The sequence below is a fragment of the Clytia hemisphaerica genome, unplaced genomic scaffold (assembly GCF_902728285.1).
Source record: "Clytia hemisphaerica strain Z4C2 unplaced genomic scaffold, Clytia hemisphaerica genome assembly, whole genome shotgun sequence".
Lineage (NCBI taxonomy): Eukaryota > Metazoa > Cnidaria > Hydrozoa > Leptothecata > Clytiidae > Clytia > Clytia hemisphaerica.
In genome coordinates, this window is record NW_027103609.1 from 48,718 (window position 1) to 76,066 (window position 27,349).

Genomic DNA, 27,349 nt, shown 5'->3' on the forward strand with positions numbered 1-27,349 from the left:
TTTATTGACCAAGATAAGACCATGAATTTCTCATTTTTGATCAGAGTTGAACAAATTTTGGGACCCTTGGGGCATAAGCTACCCGTTGACTGCAAAAATTTCAAGTAATTTTTACCGAGTTTACTCAGTTCTTTTTCTGGGTTTTCCACTGGAGTGGATCTGATGGGTCGTTGATCCAGGGGTGTATACATATCAGAATGGATTTTGACTTGACCACACGATCATTTAATAGAGAATCGTCATACTGTGTTTGTCGATAAATTGCTTTAAAGTAAATTAGTATATTAAAAACTTCTTTAATCACACTCTAGAATGTTCGGGAAACGGCAAATATATGAGCTAGCCCCATCCGGTTCCAGAAGAATAACTTGCTCGTCAATATCTCTAACATCGATTATACTTTGTTCGTTTCTCATTCTCACCTCATCAAACAATGACGATTCTCTCTCAGCATCTTTAAGACCGGGTAGCTCTTTTAAGATTTTGAAAGATGACACGTTGAAACGTTTCCCAAAAGCAACATAAACAATGCAGTCCACATTTTCAAGGCAGACAAAACGGTCGATAGAGAAATAACCACCGGATTTAAGAGAAACTGTTGTGCTATTACGCCTGGTTTCTTTTGTACGGCATTTCGATCTAATGCGGAAGCCATTTACTTCGATTGAAGAAAAGGAAGAAGCTTCAGTGAAAACGGTCGAGCGAAAAAGGGTAGATAAAAGATATTTTTCGAGATCAGAGATGGCATAATGCGAAAAGCTTCCGATTCCACGAATCGCATCAGTGATGTTGAAAACTTTTCCTTCATTAGAACCATTGCATTTTTTTATGTACTGTTCTTCGATAGATCCTTCAGCGATACATTCTTCGGTTAAAATGGGGATCATTTGAGAAGCTGAAACAGCCGATGCCAATTGAAAAGGGACGTTTTGGGTTCCATGGATCAGTTTCAAGATATATCCGTTTTTATCCTCAAAATGGAAAAGGCTGTAAATGTAAAGTGGTCCAAGCTCTAATACAGTCTTTGGCAAATGTAGCAGCGAATGAATATTTATGGTCATGTTCCGAACGGGATACATTTTATCAAAATAATAAACAAACACAAACAAAAAACGTTCAGATGTTTTGATGTCAGCCACGGTAATTCGGGTCTTGAGAAGCAAATGGATAGCATGTACAAGTAAATAAAAATGTTCGAATTGCCGTGGAGTTAGCAAACTATACATGACAGGAACAAAGTAGTAAAGCAAAAATGAACGAAATTCTGAAGCTTTCCAATAACCAAGGTTAGATTTAATGGTTCGTGGAGCCCTTGAAATATGGTTTGGAGGTTTTATCGAAAGTAAACGGTTTTCAGCATCCTTAAGTTTGTCAAAAACTGAGAAAGATTCATTTTTGTGGGAAGAATCAAACCATAAGAGCATCATTAGCTTGGTTACTCCAAGTAACACACAATGCATATAGTCAACAGCAACACCACGAACAAGATCATAACTTTTCAACAACATAAGAGGAGATGGTCCTTTCACACCAAAAATAGGTTTTTTATCATTCGATTGAAGAACTTGATTGGCAAGTTTGACAGTTTCAGAATGAGATCGTTCGGGCCCAAATGGATCTTCCTTTTGAAGTGGAAAACACCGAACGCTCCCATTTTTTTCAGTCCTGAAGTTGATACCCTCTTGCAAACACTTCGAACAGCCAAATCGACCGTTGAATTGAATGAAGTTAAGGACAGAGGCTTTTGCAGGCATATCAAAAGTACCACATAGTACCATTCCTCGGACTGTCACGCTTTCATTTATTTTCACACCATTGACCATAATGTCATTGAGAGTTTCAAACTGAGAGGGTAAAAATGTTAGCATATTTGGGTGGGTCTCTCCATACCACAGACCAGAAATCAAAATATTCTCTTTCTTTCTCCTATCCTTGAAAGGCAATTCATTAATAGTATACAAAACAGGCCAAAGAGATGATTTGACACTTTTGAAAACTGGAACACCGTCGGTGTTCCACAGAAATGAAATGTTGAAGATGTTACTCAAAAATGCTGAAAACGATTTGTAAAGTGATCCATCGTATATGTCGGAAGGTGATGACGAGTCTCGATTAAAGCGGTAATTCAATTTCGATAGCATACCAACGCGAGAAAAAATAGATTTTATCTGTTTTCTTATGTCAAATTCCATAAAGAAGGATTTTTTTAACCCTTTTTTGGATGATTCGCATTTTTCGTTTGGACAAAGTTTTTCATTTTCCCCTAACTTCACCAAGCAAGTCTTACAGAAATAATGCATTTTCACATTGGGTGACAATGAACCAAAGAGTTTTTGAAAAAGGTGAATCGATTTTGGAAAAATATGATCAGTTGGTAGTAAAACGTTGATTAATAAGATGAGAGAAGAGAGTGCAGCACCGGACAGGTGGAACTTTTGTGAAAATGTTATAACCATGGTCAACGCCGAACCAAGCGTTACACTGGAATTTGTATACAGAGGTGTTTTGAAGTCCGATATGTGACTTGTTTCAGGCTCGTCTTCTGAAAAAAGAATTGATGTAGGAGAAATCTAAAATCAGAATACGGTTTAACTACTCGGCCATTCAATAAACTCTGGATTTGAGAATTAAGGTTTTGATCTAAATATCCAAATTTTGAAGCTGTTGTACTCCATCCCTCAGAATACTAACTACCTCTTAAGCTCTACAACCTATACCGGAATTTCTATATAGCATGGACTATTTCCAACTTCTTATGAATGACTCTGAATGACTATAGAACGACATTAATACTTAAGTTTTTCAAGTATTTTCCTCAACTTTAGAATTTGACAAGATAAGAAAGACATTATCATTCCATTTGAATTGAAAGCACCAGAGGGAGGCTTTTTTCTAAAAGGAAAGAACTCTTGATGTGCTCTGAAAAAGGAGACAGGGGTATTGCCAGGGCATTGATGTGATATTTAATAAGGAACCAGTGGTACATTTAGTACACCCCCTTCACATAGCAAATTATGGCTTATGATACTTTGCGAAAAGTAACGGAATTTCGTTGCGTCTTTTTCTCTTATCAACAAAAAAAAAAATTTTAAATGCACTTTTTTTTTTATAAGGAACCTTAACTTTGCTCTGAGCCTGGAGTTCCTTATTTGTACAGAGAATTTCAGCCTCAAAGTTTCTTATCGAGTTCCTTGTTTACATAGCTGCTAAGTTTGGATCTGCAAAAATTGGATTCCTTAAAACTTTTTTTCTTATTCTCAGCCTGAGCAGTTCCTTAACAATTCCTTATTTTTTTGACCATTTTCAGCCTCGAGTTCCTTATAAACTTGTTCCTTATAGAAAAAAACGTGTATTTTAAAAAGATTTTTAGACATAAGATACCCCTGTATCACAGACCCACTAGGACCCTATTCCCACTTAAAAATTTAGCCCCCGGTGGAAAGATACCCTGGAATTTCAGTCTCACTGGGAAATTGATGTTAAGATATAAGAAAACTAATGGATTAAGATTCCAGACTTCTCCTGAAAGACTTTTTTTCTGTATTCCATAAGAATTAAAAAAAAATTATTGACAGAAAGCTATGAATTTTCAAGTTACAAGTTAATGACTACAATGAACCTTCGTTTACAACTTGATTTTTACCGAAATTCCGTCTTATATCAATAAAGACAGGGATGGAACGACCAATTTAAAGAAGGTTTTAATTTTCAACGGAAGTCATTGTTGTCTAGTAACTGAGTAATCGGAGTAACCCTAGAAAGTTAGCAAAGCTTTCTTAGCTAGATGTTTTGGAAGTCAAGTGTTAACAGACACGTTCTACATTATTTCAGAACACATACCTTGTAAATATTCATGGGATTCTTCATTTTCTTCTTCAAGGTATGACTTGATAACATCGTTGTCCCAGATTTGAAACGCCTCTAACTCTTCAGAATCGATGGTAGGCGATGACGACGATAGATATTCTAAGATTAAAGAAAAATATTATGTAAGGTAGAGTTTTAAGGTTATTCCCCTCTAATAAAAATATTGATTGATACTAAATGTAAAAAATTGCAATTCAAAAGCAACTATTTCTCCCCACATGCAATGGGCCATTTCATTTTATATTCATACAGAAAATTCGTTTCAATGTTTACATTCTAATATACGAGAGGCAAGAAAGACGTGGCGTCAGAAAAGTTACTAAAAACACTCTGAGTATTTGTTATTAAACATTATATAGTTTAGGATGTCCAGGAAATATGAAGAACAAAATGTGCTCTAAATTTGACGAATGATGAATTTGATGTATGAAAATTTAATGGAACAGCCCAATAAACTCCTCATCGCTTTTCAGCCCCCCCTGGGTGTAAAAATGAAAAGGACAAAAAGTCATGCAAAATTACCTTTAATCTCTTCTGGAAGAGTCGTCTCAGTCCATGAGACATCATCCTCTTCAAATTGCTCTTGTGGTTCAACAGAGATGAGGGATTCGTCGTCACTGTCTACTACTGAACCAACGGGCTCTTCTTCATCATCTTGCATTTCCACATCGTTTGCAGCAAAACAACTTTCTCTAAAGTATTCCAGTCCATTAAGGTCCTGAAATAATTCTTCCTGGTGTCGATAGAGGGTGCTTCTTGAGAGAGAATTCACGGTACCCTTCTCTTCACGTCCAGCCATTTTTAATTGTGTCTTTGTTTATATAATTTTGTGAATCCTCGAAAATTCGAACTTTACTATCTTTTATATGCACGGAGAAGTTTTTAAACTTCCTTATATGGAAATTGCGAAAAAAAATGACAGCACTCTCCTCCATTTTGAGCGGGAAAATTTTTGAGCACTAGAAAGTCTTCAATTACGTTCGAAACAATAGAAAAGTTCGAATTTCGATTCGAACAAATTTTGTTCGAAATTGCGCTGCGCCCCCCAAAGAAAAAACTCAAGCAAGAAAGAGGGAGAAGCTCAGATCAAGCACACAGTTTTCCACCTTCTTATCCAATTCAATCCAACCAGTGCACCATGTCACGACCAACTCGAGTACGAAAACCTTCAACAAAATACGAAATGGAGGATCAGATCGGTGAGAGGTTTATATTATTATTAAGCAAAGATTTTATTGAGAAGAAACAAATTAACAAAGTTACGGCTATTATCTGTTCTTATAATAAAGGGGAAAGAAACAATGTCTTCCTTTTAAAGTATATACGCAAGCTCTGATTTTAGTACACATTTTTTCTATAAGCACTGTTTTTGGATCAGGGCTGGGTTTGCTTAGCATTCTAGCTGTTTTCTGGAAAAAATTGCTTTGACCATCCCCAATATTTTACCACAGTTATGCTAATTGGATCACCATTATCTAGATAGCTTTTACGTTTGAAAAAGAATTGGCTTCAGGGCTCAAGGCTTACCAACTACTCGATTGGTTATAAAAGAATGTGAAACTAAACAATGCTCTTTTATTCCAAAACAATAGAAGTCTATCCATAATACGACCCTGATATAGGGGAGGGAGGTTGAGAACAATTTGATGCCTAAAAAACACCCAAACACCCAAGCTTCAAAAAAAATTTTGGTTCTCGTAAAAGGACTGAAGAGGAGTCAACATCAAATAATTCTATAGGAAAAGATTGAAAAGACACAAGTTAAATGGTTTTCTTTTTTTATAAAAACTACCTCAAAAATAATGAAACTCTATGACCGAATACATTAAATACAGTATACGGCCTCTAAAATACACCTGTCTCATTGCCACTGTATCGATTTTTTCCTTAGGAGGTGACGATGGGCCTTTGATAACGATCCTCTTCACGATCGAAGAGAGCAATGGGAATTGTTTGAACCAAACACTGCCTTATCGAACGCTGCAGCCCACGGATATCGAAACAGGCGAACTAGTTCCGATGGAGAAGCTGAAGAAAAACAGCAAGGTCAATTGTTTGTACCAGCATAATAAGCAGAGATACCCTGCTATCATCACCAAAATAAAACGACGGAGTGCGAGTACAAAAACAGGTATAATATAATTCTTATCAAATCAGTTTCAGCCTCGTTTCGTTTCCGTTTTTCGATATTGCTTTGCTTGATATGCTTGCTTTGGTAACCAAAATCAATCGTAACTGCATGGTAACGAATAGTCACGTCAAGGGAGAGGTATGTGCCAGAAATGCAGAAATGTTAAAACGATTACATTCAGAATCTGTCCATGGTTTACACTTATGAGCTCTTCATAATCGCAACGTTAAGGTTTCATCGTGATCAGCCTGAAAAAGTTAAATATAAATATTTGTGATGAGATATTTTATATGAATAAGCTCGAATTTATTTCAGAACTTGAGCAGACCCCTCCTCAGAAGTCGGAATTAGAGCAGTCCACTTCACAGACGTCAGAGTTAGATGAGCCATCGCCTAAACAGAAGAAAAAGACTACTGGTTGGTGCAGCAGATTTCAAATTGATATTCCCTTTAAGTAGAATTTTTAGGACACCCTTGCCAAAAAATCAAATCAGTTTATCTTCTGTCAAAGATTTTCAGGTCCCGAAAGTTCAAATCAAATTTTGGAAATACAAATAATGGGGAATATTTTTTAAGGACAGAAACTAAATGAAATTTTACACTTTTTTAGCAGACGGCAAGGACAACATAAAAAAAAGAAAAGTTAAAGAAGGACCCAAAAGTATGTTTCTAGTAGTGTATTTTTCTTTTTCCGAAGAACGAATTTGTGTTGTCTGTCTGAATTTCACTCAAATTGTAGGAATTGTTGAAAATAAACAGATGTCAAAAGTCCTCAAGTATGTACGTGATTCATTCAGAAAAATAAGATTCGGAGTATAAAGAATGCACCAGGAATTTTTGTAATTTAGAAACAACAAAGAATAAAGAAGCAAACGACATCAAGAAAGCTAAACTGGAAGCCAACAATATCTTGGGGCAAGAGCTCATGTCCTCGATTAATGGTGAAACATGTATGCAATTTCATAAATTCTGTAACATAAAATACTATAGAGGGTTTAAACTTTTTAGAGAGAGCACACAATTCCTTGACCAACTAGGAATATAAATTTTTTATTATTTTAGTAAGTTCTAATTAACTCCAATGAAACACCTTTATCATACTCGATACAGAACAGATACATAATACAAATACCACAAGAAATTCAAGAAATTTTCAGAATAGAAAATTAAAAACAACAGAAATTAAAAACAGAGAAAATTTCAAAAGAGGACGATAAAATTTTTTTATCACTTTCAGCTCAAAACGAAGAATTGAATGACGAAGAATTGAATGACGAGTTATTGGACAGCATTTTGAAAAGAACAAAGGACCAATATGGTAGGTAGCATTTACTTAAATCTAACCTCGATGAAATTAGAAGTAGAAAGACATTCACATTCACTTCACTTAATTAAGTCTTGTTATTCCAAAAAAAAAATTAGTTGAGGAGTACTGAATTATTTATTATATCCATGTCTTTTTATTTAAGGGTCAGATATCTCTAAAAGTCTGTTCTCCCCCATGAAGAAAATCGAAGGAAATGAAGGTAAGCCATTTATTCTAATTTTGACAATTTGTTAAAACATAATTGAAATTGAGCCATCTTATCATTTCATTAGATTTTTTTTCAAAAAAGCTTACAGCATTAAACATTGATTTTCAGCAATCAAGAGTACAAATTCACCAGAAGAGAGGCTGAATGTTTCCAGTAAGACTCCATTTTTAAGTCTGAAAATTTAATATAATTATTTTTTTCAATATAAATTTTATTTTCACTTTCCCCCTTAACGTTAAATTTAATTAAAATAATTCTCTTTTTTTAACAGACTACTTGGGCGGAAAAGACAAGAACCCAAAAGTTAACTTAAGAGAACAAATCGAAACAAGTAAGTTTTTTTCCTTCCAAAAGCTTGAGATAAACTAACAATGTTGTGTCAAAATCAAAGAAAAAAACCAGGCTTTTCTTATTAGGAGTTAAAAGATAAGGCCTGTAACAACAATAAATGGTTGTTCCATTTCTTTTTAGCAGCGTCACCACTCAACCAAGATGAAGATTTGGAGGAAAACAAGTTTGATTTTAAAGGTAATTAAAGAATTTTATTGCAACTTTGTAGCCTGATACCTTACTTGCATTTAGGGCAGGGCGTAAATAGAAATTCCCAAATTTAATAATATTTGCTAATCAGATCAGCAATTTGAAAAGTTTGTTAAATTTATTTAAAATGATCCTAAAATGCTTATCATAGCAGATTGGCAATTTATTTGACGAAAATATATCAGTTGCATTACAAAATCTTTCTGCTTTATTTCAGTATCTACAAAAGTAGTAGAAGTACAAGAAATAAACCAAGAAGAATTGCACACAACATCAGAAGCAGATAGAGAAAAGTCCCCAATAGTTAAAGGAGCATCGCCAGAAGCAGACTATTTGACAATGAAAAGATGTAATGGCTTTTGTAGATATTAAATTATTAGTTAACACCAACTTTTTTGCCTTTTCAGTACATATCCATGGAATTAGTTCTATTGTATTTCAACGAAATCTATTTTTTAAAGCAGTTGAAATAAAATATTATTTAAATTTCTTTTTTTTTAAGTTAAGAGATGTGAGAACTGTGAAAGACTTGAAGACCAATTGCAAGAGGCACAAGCAACTATCAAGAAGCTGAGTAAGATTTGAAAGTTCATAAAGATTTGTTTCAAATATTTTTTTTTATTTGTCCCCAAAATATAACCATCCCACTATTTGCCAGAAAGTTTTTGATATGATGATAAAAAAAACACAAATATATCCCCTGTTCCATTTCTAATACCCTACTGCATTGGAAAATTAAAACTATCACTGACCTTTTTAGACAACAAACTTGACACAATCAAAGACACGTTACTGATCGATCTGGTCAGCATCACAGACTCAGTAAAGTCAACATTGGAGATGGACAATGAGAGTCAAAGCGAGGTACCAATCTAAAAAATTTACAATTTGCGCAATCAATATTTTTATTATCAAAACATTTAAGAATTTTCATAAAACTACTTAATTTTTTTTTCATTTGTCTAGTATGTTCCAGAAACAAAACAAAAGCCTAGCTGTCAAAGAGAGCTTCTTCCAAGTGTAGCTATCAACCCAACAAGCAATTCCAAGGTAAAATTACTTTATCAGACACACTTAAGGCTTTCATTAATTTGCTTATAAAAGGAAACAAAACTACAATGAGTTATTATCAGTTATTATATGCAGTCTTGTAATAATCTAGATACTCACACAGTCCTTCTAGTGTCCGATCGAATGTCTCTATCAACAAGTTTGATATGATGCTGACTTCTCGTTTATTTTTCAGAAAATTGATATGGTACCAATCGCCTATTCTAATCCTCAGATAAAGGTAGTTTAGATTGAATATCCTGTACAATAAAAAAAAAGTTTAATTAAGTGAGGTTTAATCTTTAACTGTAATTACCACAACTAAATTTACACTTCAAATGCAGACCCCACCAATTCAAGCTAGTGTCTAAATAAATTTGAAAATTTATTAAAGAATCATTATTTTTCCAGAAATCACAGGATAAACCTTTCATGAAAAACAGACCAAAGGTACTTAACATTATATTATCTTAATTATAATTAAAGAGGCTCTAGTCCAGCTTTCCAACATTCTTATAGGGCCCGAGTCCCCCACACACCGATTAATAAATTTTTAAGCAATATTTCAGCTCATGTTCTGTAATAACTTGGTGAACTACTTGGCTGGAAAAATTCTTTGCATGGTCTTAAATTATGTACCACATCTACTGTACAACAAAAATATGTGCTATAAATGAAAAGAAAACTTCTGGTTTAGATTAACATATAAACCATGAGTAATCTTACCTTTTCTTCTGTTTATTCAGGCTTGTCCAGTAAAGAAATCAAAACCAAAACATTTGACAAGCACTATAACGCATAGTCCGCCACCACCGGTATGTAATACCTTTAAAGAATAACCAAAAGAATTTTCTAAGTTAGCTTTCAGATGAATGAATTTAACAATTATTAAACCTATAAAAAGGTAGAGACTTGTTGTATCTAAAGTATATGAAAAAATCTTTTCCACTCAAAATGATAGGAAATTTTCATCTTACCTTTTTCCCCACTTTACTGACTTTCAGGCTTGTCCAATGAAGAAATCACAGACCAAACAATCGACAAGCTCTGTAGTTAACAACTCACCACTGGTATGTTAACATCTATGAAAAATAATTAATATCCTTCATGTTAATGTTAAATATAAAGATTTTACTTTGAGAATAACCGTGGCACGACGGTGGGACCAAAACACAAGCATAGCCAATTTACATTAGTTGGAATTTGCAAAGATTGTGGCAAAATCAAATTTCACAGAAATAATTTTGATTATAAGCTATCACTAAGATAAGTACTTTTGCAGACTTTTGATAAATTCAAGTTCTATGCACCTTTACTTTCAATTTATTCAGGTTTCTGACCAGCGTTGCAATCAAGAAAGAAGGGTAAGTTTTTTATGATAGCAGGAATTTCACTGTGAATCCCCTGCAATTTACAAAACTTTGTACAACCAAGCTTTTATTGAAAAGCTTTGCTCAAGTTTCATCTGGAACTAATGATATCCTATTCTGTTCAATTTAAAACATTGTCAATAATTTTATTTCAATAGTTTGAGACAGGTTGAGAAATAAACAGTGAACAAATAATTTTAATTATTATAGGACTCCATCAATGACAGTCAAGAATTATATGAATTTGTGAGTACAAAGAAGTTTACCTTTTACTACCTTTTTATGACAAAATTGATTTTGTAAAGTCATTTGACATCCTGAAGACATTAAATTCATTGAAATTTTGAGTTTTCACTGCCCTGGCTGTATGCTAAGTTTTCAGTTTTCTTTTGATTTTAGCCAAGGGCCCTGGCTTACACCAAAACATTGATTGTCACGGAAAATCAATTCAAATTCTTGATGTTAAAGTCGAAATCATTCACATGTTGGAAAAAACTTGTAAACAGCATCATGACCATCATGTTCACTGAAGATCAGATGGCAAAGTATGCTTTTTTTATTTAAAAATTCCTGTCAAAATTTATCCATATCAATTTTTTTCTGGAAGAGCCCAATTTAACTTTAAAGGAATTATCAGATGATTTTTGATATTTGGCTTTGATATACCTGTTATGGTCCTAAGAAACACCTCCAAAGTTTTTGACCCAATTATTTTCTCAAGCCAGGATATTTGACTTTGATCTTCAAAAGCTTTACTTGATAACAAAAGAAATTCAAAGTAAAGACTGTAAAGACTTATTTTAAGACATTTAAAAGTCAAATATCTCAGCATTTAATTTGAAAAATTGGAAAAAATTATTTTTTGCGGGTTCAGATTTTTCGTGGTTTTGCCGAAAAACAGCGAAATCACTAAAAATTAGTTCCTCTCCAATACTGTAACCAGACAATCTCAATCGAACGGAATCGATGATCGAACCAAATTGAACGCAATCGACTGATTGAAATTAGATTGTCTAACGCAATCGAATCTCAATCGGACGTCAAAATTTCAATCGGTCGATTGCGTTCAATTTGGTTTGATTGTCGGTTCTGTTCGGTTGAGATTGTCTGGCAATAAGGTATTTTCTACTAATGAAGAGTATATAGTAGGAGCAGTTCCAGAAAAAAAACCATTACCCGCTATGGACGACTGGGTTTTTTGGATTTTTTTCACTTGGAAATCCTGAAAATTTTGAAAAAGGTTTCGGAAAATCAAGACTTTTCCTAACTATTTAGTCATATGTATCGAAAAGTCCATAAAATTTGCTTTATTTTCTTGCCAAGTATCTGAAAATCAAGAATTTTCCCATAAAAAATCTTGAATGTTAAAGGAAATGCTTAAGTTTTTCAAAAGTAAATTGTTATGGAAAATCCATGTCGTCCACAGGGGGTAACCGACTATAACTTGGACCACCCATTATTTGTGACAATTTTTTTTCTCAACAATTTCAGTTGTTCAGCACAGGGGATGCCCAATCAGAAGAATCAAGACCAGGAATGTCGGCCAGCTTTACCAAACTTGACCGTCGAAGAAATAATAGGTAAAAGTTACACTTACCTTGAATTGACTTGGTGACTTATGATTCAGTCAAAAAATCAGGCTAATTAAGTCTCCATTCTGTTTCCAGCACACATCCAAAACAAGTTCAAAGACAAACATGGGATGATAGTGGTCCAAAGAAACGAGATAACGAAGACGGTCAATACCAAGTGCGAATCAATCAGAAGGAAATTGAGTAAGTTATTATACTATTTATCTCAGGATTGTTCTGATTCCTCATGATCTTCAATGGATCAATCGTATCCTGCTGAAATTTTTTGCCACAAAGTCCGAGACGGATCCTTTCTTTCACGTGTTCAGAATTTTATTTCTTTACGGCAGCCGAGAACATTCGATTATTCTATCCCATCGGGCGTTTAAAAGTGGGCGTTTAAATTTTAGATGAATGTGTTGTGATTTAATCTCTTGATAAAAAAACAACGAACTACTCATTTTATTTTTCAATAAATATTGATTAATTAACTGAAAGGTGGTGGATCCTAATTCAAACGACCAAGAATCGAAAATAATCTTAACGCCCATCGAATGCGCCCGCCCCCATTCGCATTTGTATCACTTTTATAATCTGATGGCGGATTGGCGAACGCCCACACTCTAACTTTTTTTATTTCTTCTCATACCAGGACTCAAAGCGATGAAGAAGAGTGGAGTGGAGGACAAAGAGGATAGTATAAATTAGTTGTTTTTTTATTTACAATGTGTTTATGTAATCCTGCTAGCATTTTTTTTCTGTATATTTGACCTTCTCTTCTGTAAATTTTAATTCCTATGTTTAGCAGCTGGAAATAGAAAATAACAATTAACGTAACGCAAAGACAAAGTAAAGTTGATTTAAAAAATATCCTGGAGAAGCCAATTATTATGCTAGTGAGTGCAATAAGGTTTAAGCTGGTACATTTATTTGAACAGTTTCCAGATTTCCTCTGTATACTTATAAGTTTTATAAGGCAGGGAAAGGGCAAAGGGTAGCTACATCATCCACAAGATCACATGTTCAGATTTCTTAATTTTTTCATCCAGGCCCCTTCTGCCCTGGGCCTCTTGATCAAATCGTCTAAAAAAGGCCAAAAATATACCCTAAGGGAAGAAATTTTGGTGGGAATTTAATTTGTTGGGTGGCTGAAAATGTTTTTTCGTAGGTAATTTTTAAATTTGAAAGCTAATTTTGGCGAGAATTTAATTTGGTGGATTTCAGACAAATAGACTGCATTTTGACTAATCTGCAATTTTAGTTAAATTGTTCAATCTGCAAAAATATTCAACGTTTTCAAGAAAACCTAAAATTTGGAAATTGCAGACTATAATCTGCAGTATTTATGGAAATGCAGATTGTTTCAGACTGCAATGTGTCATTTGCAGACTATGCAGATCACAAAAATGATCTGCAAATTTTAATCTGCAAATCAGTCTGCAATTTGCATAGTCTGCAAATTGATAGTCTGCAATTCTAGATCGGCACATTGTTAGTCTGCAAAAGTAATCTGCAAATGACACATTGCAGCAATGAGTTTTGCAGATTATGCAGACTAACAATGCAGACTATGAAATTTTTCTTAAGGGTTACTCTCGAGTAATAAATTTTCTAAATCGGTATAACCAGATTTACTCAAAACAATTTGGCTTTCGGAAAGCTCACTCAACCATTGATACCCTTATAAACATCACAGAGCGAATTAGAAACAAACTTGATAATAAAGAATTTGCCTGTGGCGTGTTTGTTGATCTCCAGAAGGCCTTTGACACTGTTGATCATGAAATTCTTCTTGCTAAATTAGATCACTACGGTATTCGTGGCATCGAAAATGCTTGGTTCAAGTCATATCTTTCTGACCGTTCTCAATTTGTCTCTCTATCTAATTCCAATTCTGAGCTTCTACCTATAAGACATGGTGTCCCTCAAGGCTCTGTCCTAGGGCCATTGCTCTTTCTACTCTACATCAATGATCTACATTCCTGTATTAAGACATCTGAAACCTACCACTTTGCAGACGACACTCATCTTCTTAACTTTTCTAGTACAGTATGGTCTTTGTGTGGACGAGTTAATGCAGATCTTAGGGTTTTGGTCAGCTGGCTCAAGGCCAACAGAATATCTCTCAATGCAAGTAAGACTGAATTTGTTATCTTTCGATCTCCTTGGAAGCGCCCTGATTGCATTCCCCGACTCAAGCTGGCCGGTCAAGTTCTAACACCCAGTAAGTGGGTTAAATATCTTGGAGTCTATCTTGATGAGCATCTTAACTGGAAGCAACATGTCTCGAACGTTGCTACTAAACTCCGCAGAGCAAACGGAGCTCTCTCAAAAATACGTCATTATGTTCCTACAAAAACCTTAGTCAATGTCTATCATGCAATTTTTGCCTCACATGCTAGATATGCTGCTCAAATCTGGGCTTTGCGTGACAATACAACAACCCACAGAATCCAAACTCTTCAAAATATTGCGGCCAGAATCATGACCTTCAATGGCCCTATGGTATCTGCCAATCCTCTTCTAGCTAATCTAGGACTTCTCAATATCTTTGATCAAGTCAAAGTTATGAACATTATGTATGTTCATAAATATTTCAACCAAAATCTTCCTCTGGAATCCCTAAACACTTTAAAATTCATGAAAACCAACATGAGATTGGAACTAGAGATAAAATCATTGAATTAATTTTTCGACCCAATGTCAACACTAACTATGGATTGCACTCTTTCACAAGGATTTCCTCAAACCAATGGAATGAGCTTCAACGTATCTTTTCCGACGATAATCTTTCAGAACTTAAACTCAAAGAATTGAAAAATTTCTCTTTTGTTATCTGCTATTATTATTATTATTATTATTATTTAATTATTATTATTTTTTTTTTTTTCTCAGATGTAACTGGTTTTATATTTATAAATCCTGTAGCTAATAAGGCTATTTTTTAAATGTAAATATCAAACAAAGTTTATAGTTTTTACGGTTATATATGTATATTTTTTCTTAGGTCGACCTCTGTATTTTTATTAGAATTAAGTTTCTAAAAGGGGTGTCCCTTCTACCTCACCTGGGTAGTAAATATATTCAAAATGTTCAAATGTTCAAAAAATGTTCGCACCAAAACAATGGATTCCTATCCTGGAAACTTGTATTCCTATCGCGCTACATCTAAGAGCTACAATATACATCACTGAAGTAAAGTTTAAAAAAATGTTTCGTCATTTCAGAACATGTTTGGATAGACGTCTCTTTAGAAATATCGGAATGCAAATTTATAATATGCTAATATCTAACGTGAATCAGGAAAAATATCGAATGCCTTGTTGAAAACTTAAGTTTTATGGCAGAAAATATTCAATATTTGCATGTTTTTGCAAGTTTTGAGAAATTGAATTTCGAAATTCTAATTCAAACATACAGAAAAATCGAAAATCCTAACATGGAATTCCGTCCTTAAGACTTTTTTACACACCAAAAATGGAATGAGAGAGCGAAAAACCTTCACGGGACTTCAAATTTTCATCGAAAACACGGCGGGCGCTTATCGAATAATAGAATGTCGAATAGTGGAGCGTCGTGTAATAGAGTTTCTTTTAAGGAAATTTGACGGTGACTTTCAATTTGATCGAAAACAGGAGCTTATCGAATAACAGAACGTCAAATTAGAGAGCGTCAACTGTATTTTAAAATGAAAAGTTTCATTAAAAATGTTTTAAAAATTTTGGATGACATCATTTTCTTTCCGTAAAAATGCAAATACATTAAAATGTGCTGTCATGAAAATAAACACAGAAAGAGTTACGAGTATCAGAAAAAAACCTACTGTCCAATTTTTTTTTGAATTATGTAGTAGTATTCTCAGTGGCAGCGAACCTCCTTACTTACAGCTNATATTATTATTATTATTATTATTATTATTATTATTATTATTATTATTATTATTATAATTTATTTGGTAAAGAAGGTCAATACAAACTAGCAGACAGTGAAAAACCACTGATGTGGACCTACTATAAATCCAAGATAAAATATACTATTATTATTGTTTAAATAAGTTAAAATATAAAATGATTTAGAACATTAGAGGCCGAGACCAAAATCTTAGTCTCCTCAAAATTTTGAAAAATTTAATTTATTGAGATTTAAGTATTAACTTAGATTTTGTTAGGATGCATGAACAGGTTGATAGAGAATAGAGAAATTTGTGAGAATTTTAAATGTAGGTTTGACTGCAGGATCCATTCTATGTAGTTTAAAATAAAAATTAAAAAAATTCTATGTATATATAATGTATAAGATATATAAACTGAGATAAAATATTAATAGTATAGATAATTTTCCAGGTCACGAGCCCTGGATGTCGAATTGTAGCCAAAGTTAATTTTGGGTATAACTTTTGATTCAAGTAATGCCTTTTTGAAAGTGGCTAAAGATTTTTTCTCTCTAACACATAGGGGAAGGAGGTTCCACGATGTTGAAGCTCTGTAGGCAAAAGAGCGTTTGTATCCGACACAGTTGAAAGCTGGTTGGTCGATTTTGCATTCGTTTCGTGTGCGTTTTGTTTTGGTTGATTTGTTGATGAAGTCTTTCAATAACGGTGAAGTCAAGTCGTTGTAGATTTTATAAGTTTTGCATGTAAGATGTTTCTTATAGTAGAAAGCAAGAGGCTTCCACTTTGCTTGAGCGAGAACTTAACAGTCTTTAACTTTCTTCTTGATTCGTTCGATGAAACGTGCAGCTTTAATGTGGATCTTTTCTATAGCGTCCAGTAGGTGATCAGCACAATTCCCCCAGATCAAGATACCATATATTACTGATGGTAAAATACCGCTATTATAGAGTATTCTAAGCGTAACTTTATCAAGAGTGTTCATTTTGTAAAGGTTTTTAAATATACAATGATGTGATCAGGTGAGGAAAACAGACCAATCAGATGACTTTTGGATATATTGCATATGCATATTTATTAAAGGGGCCAGAGGAAGACAAAAGATTTACAAAATAAGACCTAATTAAATACTTCTACAGCTTTCAATAAATTGGAAAACCCGACCATATATATCTCACAGATTTTTGGCGAGGTAATGATAACAAGCCGAAATCTCGCTTGAACAGAATTTCCGACATGAAAAAAAAATCAGGGCCTTACTTACTAAATAGAAAAACGCTGCATGGTCACACGCACAATTTATACTTTACGGGGTTTCCCCTTAGGTGGTATGACGCAATTTGATTTTTCTTCGCGTTCTTTTTGTATAGTGGGCATTCGAATAAATGTAGATTTTTTTTCTTTTTTCAGGAGTGCTCGAACGTACAACACAAGCTGAAACGTGCTTTAGATAGAATGACCTGATATATAAAGATATTTGAATTTTGATTATTTATAAACCACTACCCTTATTCTTTGTCAAAATACAAACTCCTTATGACCCGAGAAGTACAAATTGTAAAACTTGTTAAACAAGTTCGGTTTGAGGAGAGGGACATTAACTCGGATTAGGAAGCACCCTCTTCGAAATTTTCCAACTCACACTAATTTGAAAGCAACAAATTGCAACAATAGAAATGCAAAAATATTCTCCTAAATTGAAATAAAATGTTTCTTTTTTCTCAAAGGCGTTGACCAGAGCTACTTTTTCTTACACTCATTTGAAAGCAACAATATGAAGAAAATATAAAAATATTCCAATTTGAAACAAGATGGTCACTTTGACTAATTTCTGGATACTTCTTTGACCAAAAAAATCCTTTATCGGGGAAAAAAATGTCGAGGTTTAATTAGCCGACCAAAATTTATTTCAAATTCGTCATTTTTTTCAATTTAGTAAAATTACAAAATTTCAAAGCATTTATTTCTCAAATTACAAAAAGACATGCATAATGTGTAAATTGCACCATTCATTACATAAGCATATTCGAGGCTCAAAAAATCAATTTTGCTAAGCATAAGGGACTATTCTTATCTGAGTCTAAAATACTTAAAATTTCCCTTGCACGCAAGTGGGAATGACAGAAAATTGAGCCTGCCAGAGCAAAAAAAAAAAAATCCAAACCAGTCAAACTCTCTGCTCAATGAAGTACCTTAAATGGATAAATTTCGGCGTGGATTTAATTTGGCCATTGACCGAAATAAGATTTGACGATAGATCAATTTCGAAAAATTTGGCAGGGATTTAATTTAAATTGGAAATTTTCACTACATTTCGGGGCAAAGCGACGAAAAATTTGAGAGGGTGACGAAATTTTTCCTCAAAACTTGTACTTTTTTTATCCCCTACCAAAACATTTACCCGAAATTTTATACTGCATTCAAAATTTGAATCTGATATTTTTTTAATTATTTATTTTTCTATTTTTCCAACCCAGCCAGAGCCAGATTGGTTGGCAACCTTCGTATATTAATTCACAAAAATATTCTCCGCGCTTTCAAAAGTCCTTTATTTAGATATAAAAATCTGATTTTGGGTCTACTCTCGGGTACTTAATAGCCGTCCCCCCCCGGCTGATTAATTTTTCGAACATTTTCCACCCAGGACATTCTTATTCCAACCCCCTCCGCTTATTAATTTTTGGGAAAATGTTTTTGAAATTTCCCTTTTTTGTCCCAATTCTACTGATTTCGCCTCCTTTTCAAAAATTTTCCACCCAGGACATTTTAATTCCACCCCCCCCGCTTATTAAGTTTTGAGATTTTTCCCAACCCCCCGGCTATTAGGTACCTGAGAGTAACTGTACATTTCAACTTGAGAGTGTAAGGATGTAAAATATTCAACCCCCTAACAATTTATTTTGGAATCTGAAGAATACCCATCCCGATGTGAATTGAGCAAGGAAGGAAAGTGAATAGCCTTAAATAATTTGTATCGTTTTCGGAATGACGGACGGAATCAACGCAACCAAAATTTGAATCTGATATTTTGAGACCTTTATTTACCGAAATTAGCACTTTAAACGTCGAATTACAAGATCTATTTTCGAGCTAGTGAAGGAAAGCAAATCTTTTAAACGGTTTAGTCGGGTGAAAGTGACGAAATTTTTCCCAGACGAAAAAAAACATTTTCTTCCCCCGAAGGTACAGCGCGCATTTAAAGGCTTCACTTTTTCTTGCCTGAAAAAGGTTAGAGATTCATTTGTTGTAGATGTTGAGATTCACTTCATTGGGCGGGGGGATAAGAAAGTGGTATTTTATTGCAAGAAAGTAAATAATAGATGTGAAGGATTTCTCTTGAAATTTATCTTTCCAATTCTAAAATCAAATGTCAGTGCTGACAACGAATGATTAAATACATCTTGACAATCGAGTATGAAACCAGAGGTGTAAACCAATGTTGCGAAACGATTCTGTAATGAAAGCAATTGAATAATAAACTCAAAATCAGCAAAGCTTCCAAATGTATCTTAGCCAACATAAGTCTTAAAAGTTCTTCCATTACTTGCAATTTTATTTTTCATTTCGAGGGGTAAATCACTAGAAAGAATATTGTACGCTTTTCCAAAATAAAATCCAAAACAATCTAAACTTTCCAAAATCACATAAAATTTTCAATCTCGTACACTTTTTGGAAGTGATTTACCCCCTCGTTTCATTCATACAGATTCATCTTACCTATTTCGAAACGAAAACACCACCATTTCAATAATGCCATTATAATGCCAATGCTATTGTTTTACGTGCCGTGATAGGAGGCAAATCACTTGCGATTTGTAGGATAAGCTATAAAAGAGGTACGGAAGTAAATATGTCAGAAAATAAAATTTATTTTATTGTAAAATAAAATTTACAAAGTTACAAAAATCGATTGAGTACTTCCATTTGAAGTCGTAGAAGTTCGAACAGGGGCTCTCTGTGGCCCTGACCCCTTCCACGTCCACGTCCCCGTTCCCTTCCACGTCCCCGGTGGTTTGCTCCAAGAGGAGCGTATTGAGCAACAGCAATCTGCTGCGGAATGTGTGGAATGAAGTTCAGAGGAGCGTTATTGTTCTGCGGAATGAAGTTCAGAGGAGGAATGTTGTTCTGCGGAACGTTGTTGTTCTGCGGAATGAAGTTCAGAGGAGGAATGTTGTTCTGTGGAGCATAACAATGCGGAATGAAGTTCAGAGGTGCAATGTTGTTCTGCGGAGCGTTGTTGTTCTGTGGAGCGTTGTTGTTCTGCGGAATGAAGTTCAGAGGAGCGTTGTTGTTCTGCGGAGCGTTGTTGTTCTGCGGAGCGTTGTTGTTCTGCGGAGCGTTGTTGTTCTGCGGAGCGTTGTTGTTCTGTGGAGCGTTGTTGTTCTGCGGAATGAAGTTCAGAGGAGGAATGTTGTTCTGTGGAGCGTTGTTGTTCTGCGGAGCAATGTTGTTCTACGGAGCATTGTTGTTCTGCGGAGCGTTGTTGTTCTGCGGAGCGTTGTTGTTCTGTGGAGCGTTGTTGTTTTGCGGAGCGTTGTTGTTCTGTACTAGCTCTACTGGCTGGTCTAAGTCGTCCTGGCCTGGCCTGGCTGATCTGAATCTGAATCTGAATCTTCCTGGCCTGGCTGATCTGAATCCTCCTGGCCTGGCTGATCTATATCTATGACTAGGTCAGCTGTGACCATGAGTGTACCCTTGTGGCCAATGAACTTTCTGCTTTCCAAATAATGTGAAAAGGGATTTCAGTACAATGTTTTGTTAATTCACACTTCAATCTGTTACACTGCATTGTGTTTCGTTACACTGCTCTGCGTTTCGCTACACAGCGCAGCGTTTCAGATGACATTATTTCTACTCCCATCATTTTTCTGTTTTTATTTCATACAAAAGAATTCCAATAACTCCATTCGTTTTTTGAATGGTCTTATTCAAAAGTTCATTGTTCGAGTCATTGTTTACATGCCTTTAATTATTACGCTAATAATAGAGAGATACAGGAAGTAAATTTCCTTCGATTGACCCCATTGACGTCATTCTTGTAATTATTCATGAAAAATATTTGGGTGGTGCAAAAGAGATCAAAGAAAAAATCAACTTTCTTGTTACAGCCCCGTTACAGCCTTTGACAAACAAGTGTCAATCATTTTTGAGAAGCCTATGTACCTAATTTTGTCCAATTTCTTCGTGCCAAGGTCCAAGGGAGTAAAATCGACCTTCAGGTTAGCATTTTTAGGTCATGTTAAAATTCGATAACATTTTCGTCGGAAGTCTCTTTTTGCATGTTTTTTGTAACTTCGTCGCGGCAGCCATTTAATACACGCTTTTCTTTATAAGAATATACTCTATAAGAATAGTAGTAGGTCAAAAAATAAAGAATATTCGAAGAATAACCTAATCATGGAATTTGTCAACGGAACCTAGCAATGCCATTATTAGAGCATTTTTAACTCTAAATTAGCTATAAATTGTCAGTTATCCTCCAATAAGGGCAGTAAATTCTATTCATTCTATGCTTTGCGCAGGTGTGTGCATGTTAAATTTAGCTTGAATTTCCATAAAAAGTAAAGAATATCCATGATGAAATGAAAAGTTTGAATACTATTATTACCGTTTCTTTGATTTTGCAGGTCAAAAACTTTCCAAATCGTTTCAGTCACCCATATAAAAAGTGCAAACGGATTGATAAAAACAACTCCAATTGATGTATTTTCTTGAGAATTTTCCTATTGTAAGGCAAAAATGACTTTGTTTTTCTCACTTCCCACATCTTTGCAGTGCACCTTTTCTTATTACAGCCCTTAAAGTGCACTTTGGGAAGCCTGAAAACGTAACCTAAAGCCCGGGGGGTGCTCCGCTGAGGTTCGAAAAATTTGCGAAAAAAGTAACCCTGAGTGGGACTGAAATTCCAAAATTTTATTAAATTTTCTACTTTTTCCCTAAATTTTCCAAAAAAGGCACCCTACGAGGGACTGATTTTTCTATTTCAGTGTTTTTGCGACCCCACCTGGGACTCATGGAGGTTAAAAAAGGTACCCTGACCAGCGGCACATGGTACCCTCCACTGGGACTTAAGGGCCGCACCTATGATACCATGATAGGTCATTTACCTTGAGTGCTCCCTCAAGCTTGAATGACACAGTAATGAGTCCACTTTTAGTTTTTGTCCTATTTAAACAAAAACAGCCAAATTTTAAGCCTAAAAAACTCGAAGCGGCTTGGTTGAAGTAGTCAAATCCAAACTATACTAAATATTTTCTAAAAAAGTTCTTGTACATAGATTATACAATAAGTCTTCACAATAAGTCTCACTTTCCTAAAAAAAGTTTTTTTCTTTGCTTTACAATTTTCTCAGTACATTTTTAAAACTAAAGTTTATGCGCATTACGGCCTAAAACCCCCAGAGAAAATTATTTTAAGAACTACAAATGCCCGGTACTAGGGTTGCGAGCTGACGGGGGGGGGGTGCCACCCGACTTTCGAACTTTGGACCCTTATCGGGACTAAAAAAGAGAAAACCAAGGAACATTTTGGGAATTTTACGACCCTTAGCAGGACAAATTTGAACAAATTTAGATCTTTCAGGGGGTAAAAAGTTGAAATTTTCCGATTTTTCCGACCCTTAGTGGGACTGAAATTTGATTTTCTGATTTTTCCGACTCTTAGCGGGACTTTGGAAGTCCAAAAAAGGTACCCTTAAACGCGGCACATACCGTACCCCTCCATTTGCCTAATACCTCCCCGGGTACAAATGTTTCAAAAACAATTTTTATGTAGTTTCGAAGTCCTTACAGGGCCCACGCCACCGGGGGGGGGGCGGAGGTGCCACGCCCCCCCCACTTTGCAAAGCAAAATAAAAGATTTCTCTTCACCTAATTATTTTTTTCTTTTCTGCGCGCGTGCCAATAAAAACGTTAGAACCTTTCTAAAAGGGGACAGATGGACATTTAAATAAGTCTTATTATACTCTTTTGATTTAAACAAACAAACTTAACTAACTTAACAGTTTTCTTTCAGAAAATCAGAACAAAAAAGAAGCTGTTTTAGCCAAATAAGACAGGTCAAAATCGAAAATTTTCCGGCCTGTTCACGCAAACCATGGTTGCGCCTCCTTAGTCACTATATTTTTGTTGGGCCCCTCACTTTCAAAATCGTGGCGCGGGGCAGGGGCCTTAGCCTAACTTAGAAATTTAGAAATGTTAAAATTTCATCAGAAATCAAGGATTTTATGCAACCCGTATGGGCCACCATAAAAGTCAATCCAAAATCCCTTCCGCTAATTTTTCCGCACTCTGATTTTTGGCTCAGACATATACCCGTCAACTCGCAAGCCTAGTACCCCTATTAGTATTACGTTTTTTTTTCTTTTTTAGTGCTTCCTTGGTAAAAGCTCTGCTAGGGGACATGGCCCACTGCCACCACTAAAGTAACTATACAAGTGAGGAATACGGGCATGTGCCGCCCTATATGGGTGCCTTTTTGGAACCTGGAAGCATAGATTTATAAAGCCCGAAGAGCTAGATGTCCCGCTTTAAGCCATCACAGGCAAAAAATATTGTTGCTATTGTTTTCGAAAACACGCGAAGCTTCTGATTGGTCAAGCGCTAAAATTCTAATGTAATGTCACCTGACCTAGGTAGTATTTCCTAACAGACTCGAACGGTTTTGGTAGGTGATTCACCCAACAAATCAACGTTTATTTATGTAGAGAATGAGTGTTGTGAGGTTGTTCAATGATTTGATATGAGTTTCTTCTGTTAAAAAACCATTTCAAAATGTGGCGTGAGCTACCCTCACAACCTTCTCTGATTAAATGAAAATTTCCACAGCTTTTATAGCATATCAACATGTCAAAATATCTAACAATGTCATTAGGGAATACAATCATACAAAAGAAATAAGAGGGATTTCTAGATAAGCTAGAAATCCCTAATGACTAGATAAATTACAAACAAATTCTTGTAAGTCATTTGGGAATTAATACGTGTATCAAATAAACTATTCATTTTAAATGTAAACAAAATTCCGCATGCCATTTGGGAAAATGACGTCAGTTCAGCAGCAATTAAACACAAAGAAAAGCTCCTTTGGTGGAGCGTGCGTCGAAGTCAGTAATAACACAAGATGTTTTACAATATACCCCTCCCCTTAACGAACGTTGGGAAGTTCAAGTCTGTAAATCTCGAAGCGGGTCGGAGGTATGTACCAGCATTCGTCTTTACATACGCCATTCGAATTCGATTGTCTCGTCCGGGTATTGTTTCCACAATAATACCAAATGGCCATTGTCCTCTTGGTGCATCCATGTGCAGGAGGACCATATCACCAACTTGCAGGTTTCTCCTTTCTTCGACCCATTTGCCTCTTGTTGTCAGTGTTGGGAGATATTCAGATCTCCATCTATTCCAGAAGTGTTCTAAGCACATCTGAATGTGCTTCCATCGTTTGCGATAGCATTTTGTTATGTCCAAATCTTTGTCTGTATTGAGTAGGACTTCTGCGTTGTTGAATCCTTTTAGCAGGTGGTTCGGTGTTAGTGCTTCTAAGTCTTTAGGATCTTCACTGATTGGAGTTAGTGGACGACTGTTCACGATATTTTCCACTTCAGTTATGAATGTCATAAGTTGAAATTCGGTTAATATTAGATTTTTCAAGGTGAATTTCATGCTTGTTTTGACGGTTCGAACTAGTCGTTCCCAGGCTCCACCCATGTGTGGCGCCGATGGAGGGTTGAATTGCCATTCAATCTCCCTGAGTGAACAAAATTCCCCAATCTTGTGCTGGTTCAATTTTCTTAGTTCTTCTTTGAGCTCGTTTACCGCACCTTTAAAGTTTGAGCCACAATCCGAGAGCAGCTTCCTTGGTTTCTGTCTGCGACTGATGAAGCGTTGGAGTGCGTTTTAAAAAATCGTCAGTTTCCATACTTTCTACAACTTCAAGATGGACGCATCGGACCGTCATGCATGTAAATAGTGAAACCCAGCGCTTCAGACGTTTGCGACCTTGTTTAACGAGGATTGGTCCAAAGAAATCCACACCAGTGTTGGTGAATGGTGGTTGGTTGAGTTGCATTCTGCTGTTAGGTAAGTCAGCCATCATTGGAATCTCAGGTTTGTTTTTAAATCTTTGACATTCCACGCATGCTTTGATGACTGTTTTGATTACTTGCCTTCCACATAATATCCAATATTTCTGTCTAACTTCGGATAAGGTTTGATTTACACCACTGTGACCATTCTCTTTGTGATATTTCTCAGCAATAAGTGACGCAACATGTCCTTTGGGGATAACAATTGATGTTTTGCTTCAAATGAGACAGGGGCATTCTTAAGTCTACCGCCGATTCTCAAGATGCCATTTTTGTCCAGGAATGGTTTGAATTGATAGAGTTTGCTCTCCTTTTCAACTTCCTGTTTCTTTGTAAGGTCATCAATTTCTTCATCGAATTCTGATAGCTGAACATCCTTGATGACGATAATTGTTGCAGCTTTGATTTCTTCTGGTGTTAGGTAAGGTTTTCCTTGTCACGTTTCTTCTTGGAATTCTCACGTTTCCTTTTAGCTTCTGCTCGAAGGTTACGGGTATAAACGAAGAACCCAAGCCATGTAACGTACAATCTTGTTAAAGTTTGAGTAATCTGTGTAAGGTAAACCAGGTTGAATTGTCCTGTCTAATCATTGAAATGAAGGTTTTTCTGATTTCGGTATCACCAGGGTCGATTTCTTCATTTTCTTGTCCTTCCAAGTTGATTCGTCTGCCATTAAGAATGATGGTCCTTTGAGCCAACTTCGTTTTTTGTTTCCATGAAGTAGTTCTTCTACGCTGAAGACTCCTCTTGTGGTAATGTCACCAGGATTTTCTTCACCATTAACGTGATGCCATTGTGTAGGTTGTGTCACTTCTCGAATTTCTGAGACTCTGTTTGCTACGAAGGTCTTGAAACGATTCCTTTCATTTGTTATGTATTGGAGGGTCAGTGTCGAGTCACTCCAAAATGACTGTCCTCGATTGGCAAGTCAATTTCTTTGATGATTAATCTGTATAATCGTACTGCAATTGTTGCTGCACTTAATTCCAATCTTGGTAGGGGAACTTGTTTTGTTGGTGCAACTCTTCCTTTGGCTGATACAAAGCTAACGCTGATCGGTTCTGTGGTTGTTTCTGAGATAAGCAACTGCACCATAGGCGTTTTCTGATGCATCGCCAAAGATATGTAGTTGAATCTTGGATGATATTGGAATGTTGTAGCATCTCTCCAACTTGAACATATCGATAGTGGATAGGCCAGATTGCCATTTGTTCCACTTTCTTTGAATTTCGTAGTTGACTGGTTCATCCCAATTTGTGCCATCTTTCCATACATCTTGTAGTATCATCTTTGCAGTAGTGGTGAAAGGTGAAAGAAACCCCAGTGGGTCATACAGTGAGCTAACAACGCTAAGGATTCCTCTCTTGGTTGAAGAAGCGTTCACAATGTTTGGCAGGAATGTTAGCACATCTTCTTTGGTATTCCAAGTGATGCCAAGTGCTTTAGTAGAATGATTTTGTCCATCTTCCATCTGAATGTTTACTGAAGGTGATATCAATTCTTCTGGACATTCTTGAGTAGTTCTGGGTCGTTGCTAACGAATTTGGTTAAGCGATTTCCGCCCAGCTTTGTGATGTCGATAACTTCTTTGATAGTTGTTGACCAGTTTCGATGTTTTCTGTAGATTTTAATAGGTCATCCACATAGAACGATCGTAAGATTGTTTCAATGGTGCTTGGGTCGAAGTCTCCTAAGTGATCCCTTGCACACCTTTTTAGAGCATAGTTGGCACACGTTGGTGAGCATGTTGCACCCATGATATGAACCAACATTTGGTAGGTGTCTGGTTGATCAGGTGAGTCAATATCTTCTTTCCAAAGGAACCTCAATGATTGTGTGTCCTCTTGGTTGACTTTCACTTGATTGAACATTCCTTCAATGTCTGCGGAAAATGCAAATGGTGTGTTTTCTGAATCTCATTAGTACTCCAAGCATATTGTTAGCAGATCTGGTCCAGTGTATAGAGCATCGTTTAAGCTCGTTCCTTGAAACTTTGCAGCTGCATCAAACACAAGACGAATTTTGCCTGGTTTGTTTGGGTTGAAGACGCCATAATGCGGCAGATACCATGTTCTTGGGTGTGCGTAGCAGCCTCTTCTGACGTCATCTTTCTTGCATAACCATCTCAAGATATTTGGTCATACTTTGGTCGTAAAGCTTTCGAAGGTTTGGTCTCTTCTCAGCTTGTTTTGAAGTTATGGAATCTTTTTCTCGGCCACAGTACGGTTGTTTGAAAGTGTTACATCTTTCTTCCAAGCATTGTACTTGATACTTTCCATCAGCGAGAACAGTTTCCGATTCCAGCTTTTCG

The 27,349-nt window shown here is 35.7% G+C and overlaps 3 protein-coding genes across 3 annotated transcripts; 1 reads left to right on the plus strand and 2 right to left on the minus strand.

Moving 5' to 3' along the window:
* Positions 1-296: 296 nt before the first annotated feature.
* Positions 297-4,666, minus strand: LOC136802186 (uncharacterized). Its single transcript, XM_067058901.1, has 3 exons — positions 4,390-4,666; positions 3,841-3,966; positions 297-2,053 (listed from the first exon to the last, which is right to left on the minus strand). Exons 1-3 carry the CDS (start codon positions 4,664-4,666, stop codon positions 297-299), a joined length of 2,160 nt encoding a protein of 719 aa, XP_066915002.1.
* Positions 4,667-5,005: 339 nt separating this feature from the next.
* LOC136802187 (uncharacterized) lies at positions 5,006-13,646 on the plus strand. Its single transcript, XM_067058902.1, has 24 exons — positions 5,006-5,066; positions 5,759-5,920; positions 6,230-6,415; positions 6,609-6,659; positions 6,847-6,948; positions 7,236-7,316; positions 7,468-7,524; positions 7,642-7,686; positions 7,805-7,864; positions 8,005-8,061; positions 8,291-8,422; positions 8,576-8,647; positions 8,834-8,937; positions 9,040-9,123; positions 9,320-9,364; positions 9,535-9,573; positions 9,870-9,938; positions 10,128-10,193; positions 10,455-10,487; positions 10,704-10,739; positions 10,893-11,038; positions 11,985-12,073; positions 12,161-12,268; positions 12,717-13,646. Exons 1-24 carry the CDS (start codon positions 5,006-5,008, stop codon positions 12,770-12,772), a joined length of 1,941 nt encoding a protein of 646 aa, XP_066915003.1. The 3' UTR covers positions 12,773-13,646.
* A 6,391-nt stretch (positions 13,647-20,037) lies between these two features.
* On the minus strand, positions 20,038-26,509 carry LOC136802189 (uncharacterized). Its single transcript, XM_067058903.1, has 4 exons — positions 26,089-26,509; positions 25,173-25,449; positions 24,173-24,827; positions 20,038-20,547 (listed from the first exon to the last, which is right to left on the minus strand). Exons 1-4 carry the CDS (start codon positions 26,507-26,509, stop codon positions 20,038-20,040), a joined length of 1,863 nt encoding a protein of 620 aa, XP_066915004.1.
* Between the last annotated feature and the right edge of the window lie 840 nt (positions 26,510-27,349).

Bases quoted from the DNA above. Each gene is read 5' to 3' on its own strand.
- LOC136802186 (XM_067058901.1), bottom strand. From the start codon at position 4,666: ATGGCTGGACGTGAAGAGAAGGGTACCGTGAATTCTCTCTCAAGAAGC. The intron at 3,967-4,389 runs GTAATTTTGCAT...CTTTAATCTTAG, and splicing joins TCTTCCAGAAGAGATTAAAG to AATATCTATCGTCGTCATCG. The intron at 2,054-3,840 runs GTATGTGTTCTG...AATCGTTTTCAG, and splicing joins ATCCCATGAATATTTACAAG to CATTTTTGAGTAACATCTTC.
- LOC136802187 (XM_067058902.1), top strand. From the start codon at position 5,006: ATGTCACGACCAACTCGAGTACGAAAACCTTCAACAAAATACGAAATG. The intron at 8,062-8,290 runs GTAATTAAAGAA...GCTTTATTTCAG, and splicing joins AAACAAGTTTGATTTTAAAG to TATCTACAAAAGTAGTAGAA. The intron at 9,365-9,534 runs GTAGTTTAGATT...TTATTTTTCCAG, and splicing joins ATTCTAATCCTCAGATAAAG to AAATCACAGGATAAACCTTT.
- LOC136802189 (XM_067058903.1), bottom strand. From the start codon at position 26,509: ATGGAAGATGGACAAAATCATTCTACTAAAGCACTTGGCATCACTTGG. The intron at 25,450-26,088 runs GTTAGCTTTGTA...ACCTAACACCAG, and splicing joins CAACCACAGAACCGATCAGC to AAGAAATCAAAGCTGCAACA. The intron at 24,828-25,172 runs GTAAATCAAACC...ACGCTTCATCAG, and splicing joins AAGAGAATGGTCACAGTGGT to TCGCAGACAGAAACCAAGGA.